Here is a 3,904-nt window from a genome sequence, read left to right as displayed (position 1 = left end):
TTTTTTTATGTTTCATGGAAATAAGCTTAACAAATCAAATGTTATACTATTAGCACTTTATTTTAAAAATGTAGATTTCAAAAAGTAATTAACTCCCTCTTTATTTTAAGATATTTTTCTTAATTGATAGTTTAGTTTCTAAAATATATTTGTATTTATTAAAAAATAAAGTAAGGTATTTCTTTAATTGGCTGTCTTTATAGCCGGTTATCTTTCAGTTTATTTTTTAATAATAAAATACCACCAATAAAAAATTATACTTATTACAAACTATTAAGAACCATTTTAACTGAAATATAATATCTTTTAATATGATACACAGAATAACATTTAGGTGTGGGTAGATCAAGAATGGGGAAGATTAAATTTTCTTTTATCAAAAAGAAAATACTTTCTATAAAAGTAATGTCCAAATCTAAATAATTTGCATGGATCTCATTATTACTTCTTTGTATTGTAAGTTCTGTTGGATATGTTAAGTCTGGTGTAAAATTCATATTATTTATAGATATTAAATCATCTATATAACAGAAAATGTAGATGTACAAGTCAGGATTTAAAGTATGCTTCATAAATGAGTTTTCATAAAAGAACAGTTACAGTTGGCCATATTCAAAGAGAAGTTCATTCCCATTGGAATACCCACCATTTGCTTATATATATCTGTTCATTAAAAACAATATAACTTATAAATACAGGTTAATAAATAAGGTTATATATATATATAAAAAACTGGGCTTTACAAAGTGACCTGTATTGGCCGTGTTTTAGTGACCTAGTATTTTATAAAATACAGTTACAATTCATTTATAATGCATTATATAAGTACGTGCTATAAGTATAAGTACTATTTACAAATAAGTTCTTAAACTTATTTTTCTTAAAACATAGAACAGTAAATAAAGAAGTATAGCAAATAATTATATCTTATAGTTACGAATTTTGCACTCACTTGCTGCAAGTTGCTAAGCCTTATCAAATTTCACACATAGAGGATGTGAAACGAAAGAATTTTTAGATTTTATATATACATTTGAAATAACCAAAAATCATAAGTTATTATATAGATACCATAAAATTCCACTAATTTATCAAGCTTAGTAACCAAGCTGTATTTGGGTCTATATACAAATAAATAAACAAAAAAAAGACATTTCAAGCTCACTAATGTCTTAACGCTTAAAATCTAGCATGAAAAGAAAGAGTTTGCCATCCAAATATTTCAAAAGAGGCTGAGAAAGCTACTAGGGGGAATATTCTGAGCTTTTGATTGGTTATACACACATCATTGGGCAAAGTAGGTGTACGCGAGCAAGTATTTTAAAAAATTGAAGAGGTGGGCGAGGTCACATTTGTTGATTCAATAAATATATTAATATATCAATATTAATAATGCTGCATTCAACATGCCACATGACACACACACACACACACACTAGAAAAAAAAAAAAAAAGATTTATAAATATATATTTATATTAAGAAAATATCTAATGTATAATACTAAAATTTAAATTATAATCTACAATTTGATACCAAACTCATTGATATACTTTTATAGAATAGGAGTTCAATAAAGTTTTGAATGAAAGTAAACAAACATGATAAAATGGCCTTTGACCCATATTGATGGGGTTAAATAAACTTACCTTCTCCTTGTAGTTCAAAACCCCACATGTGTTTCCCAGTTCGACCAAAACCTGTTTGAACTTCATCAGCAATACAAACACCACCACCATCTCTCACATACCTGTAGTTATACACAAGAAAAACAATTCATCCAACAGCCATACACACCTGTAGTATTCTTAAATAAAGAAGCACACACAGAGATAAGTAACAACTTCAATAATTAAAAGAATAAAAAGTGTCTGCACTTGTGAAACAAAGTTAAAAAATTAAGTAGAATCAAACAGGGCAATGACCTGTAATAAAAACTATAAATGCAATCAACCTGTAAAGTGTCACCATCACTAATGACACCAAACTTCAAAGTCAAATGATGATATAAAATATGTCCAACATTATGCTTCTGATGGTAATGTGTATGATTGTAACTTAAGTGTCACAAAGGCCACACATGGCAGATCAGCCCCTTGTAAAAGAAATTGATGTGTAAGGAAACTATGGGTAATGCATAACCTTGTTAAGACAACTTCCCTTTTCTGGTTCCTACAAAATCTAGGCGACCAGAAAAAGAACAGAGGGCTTTACTGGTAAACCTTATGTTGCACACCCAAAATTGACTGCAAACTAATGTGAAGCCTTGCCTTGATGACTGGCCTGAATTCCACATAAGGGACAGGTAGGGCTGTGGCACTGCAGGAACAGTTAGATTTTGCTACAGTGTCAACAAGCTTGTTCTCATAAATACCAATATGGCCAGGAATGATAATTATAATAATAATAAAAAAACTGAAAGAGTGACTGTACCATAATTATGATTATGAACTTAACATTTGTCCAATCATTATACACATTCTTTCAGCAGAAATTAGCAACATACTTGTAGGTGTTCCTCAGGTAGTTTGGTGGAAGTAGGAGCTGGCCTCCACAACTAATAATAGATTCTACTATGAAAGCACCAATGTTTCTTCCATTGTTATGGGCTTCATTGATCAATTTTTTAACTTCATTAGAATACAATTCTCCAAGTTCTTCTTGAGAATATTCTGTGCTTGTGTACTTTCCTCTGTAACCACATGGTAGAGGAGCCTAAAAATAAAACTTGGTAAATTACTTAAAAAAAAAGTTTTTAAAATATTTTCTAAAACTATTGATTTGTACAAATTGCTTTAAAAATCATATAAACTTTGAATAATTTGTAACTTAAGATAATCTAAGGCATAATTTTAGTATATATATACTTTGTCAATTAAAAAGGAAAATTTAACGTTTTTATATCATGCATTGTTTATACTTTGAATACCATGAAATTTGGATACTTAACCAATAAAAATTTAGTTCTTGCAAAATGAAAAGTATTTGACTTACAACATGCACCCAGTCTTTTTTCTTGCCATCGTTTATCTTCGTGAATTTGTAAGGGCTCAAGTCAGTAGTAGAGGTTAGATGACCATGATAAGCCCTGATCATAAATTAGTCAAGAAAGTATACACTTTTAGAACAAAAGTCTCACAAAAACAAATTTAAATTAACATGCACACACACACACAATTAAGAATTTACTTCAAATACTAAATTGCATAATATAATCACTCTTTTTACAGACTCTCGCAACTGCAAGATTAATTTCATGTTTTGATGCAAAATAAAAAATAAAAACAATTGCATGAACATTTTGTCCAAGATAAGCTCCATAATATAGCACACTTTTGATTTTTTGCCATTATATGCAACACTAGAAAATATGGATTTATGTACTACTTCTGAAAAAAGTTTTTTTTTTCTCTTGTAAATGCCTTCATTTTTTGTGCATTCATCATTTACCAGGTTATCATTATAATCATCATCATTCATAAATTTTAAAATAATACTTACGCATCTAGGACAATGACATCTTCTTTCTTGGTATGAGCTCTTGCTAAACGTAGAGCTAGATCATTAGCTTCCGATCTTTATAAGAAAGAAACATTCAGTTAGTTAAAATACATAGGTGTTCAACTAGAATTTTTTTTTCTAAATTTCTAGATTTTACATCTATTCACTTTTTCTATTAAGTGCACAAAGATTTAGTAGTCTACATGAAACGAAAATGCATTGAGATGCTTTAAATATTACCATAAGTATTTTTTATATTGAGGAGATGTGGGTGCTGTAGCCCACAATGTCCCACATCTTTACCACCTTTCACTGTCTGCAGCAAGATGTGGGAAAGTGGCAGCAAGAAATAATGTAGAACGTTTCGACAAGGTTTTGTCATCACCTGATGATGACAAAACCTTG

General features: G+C 29.4%; 1 protein-coding gene across 1 annotated transcript in view; it reads right to left on the bottom strand.

Annotated features, from left to right (window-relative positions):
* The window catches only part of LOC106457289 (5-phosphohydroxy-L-lysine phospho-lyase-like), a 12,151-nt gene that overhangs the window by 3,461 nt on the left and 4,786 nt on the right, over positions 1–3,904 (bottom strand). Inside the window, exons 4-7 of the mRNA XM_022383152.1 lie at positions 3,500–3,574; positions 2,993–3,086; positions 2,505–2,713; positions 1,640–1,748 (exon numbers count right to left, since the gene is read on the bottom strand). Coding sequence (XP_022238860.1) covers positions 1,640–1,748; positions 2,505–2,713; positions 2,993–3,086; positions 3,500–3,574 — 487 coding nt within the window. The remainder of the gene's footprint in view (positions 1–1,639; positions 1,749–2,504; positions 2,714–2,992; positions 3,087–3,499; positions 3,575–3,904) is intronic.

This window comes from Limulus polyphemus, unplaced genomic scaffold (assembly GCF_000517525.1).
Source record: "Limulus polyphemus unplaced genomic scaffold, Limulus_polyphemus-2.1.2 Scaffold313, whole genome shotgun sequence".
In the NCBI taxonomy this organism is placed as follows: Eukaryota; Metazoa; Arthropoda; class Merostomata; order Xiphosura; family Limulidae; genus Limulus; species Limulus polyphemus.
This window is presented reverse-complemented; position numbering and strand designations above follow the sequence as displayed.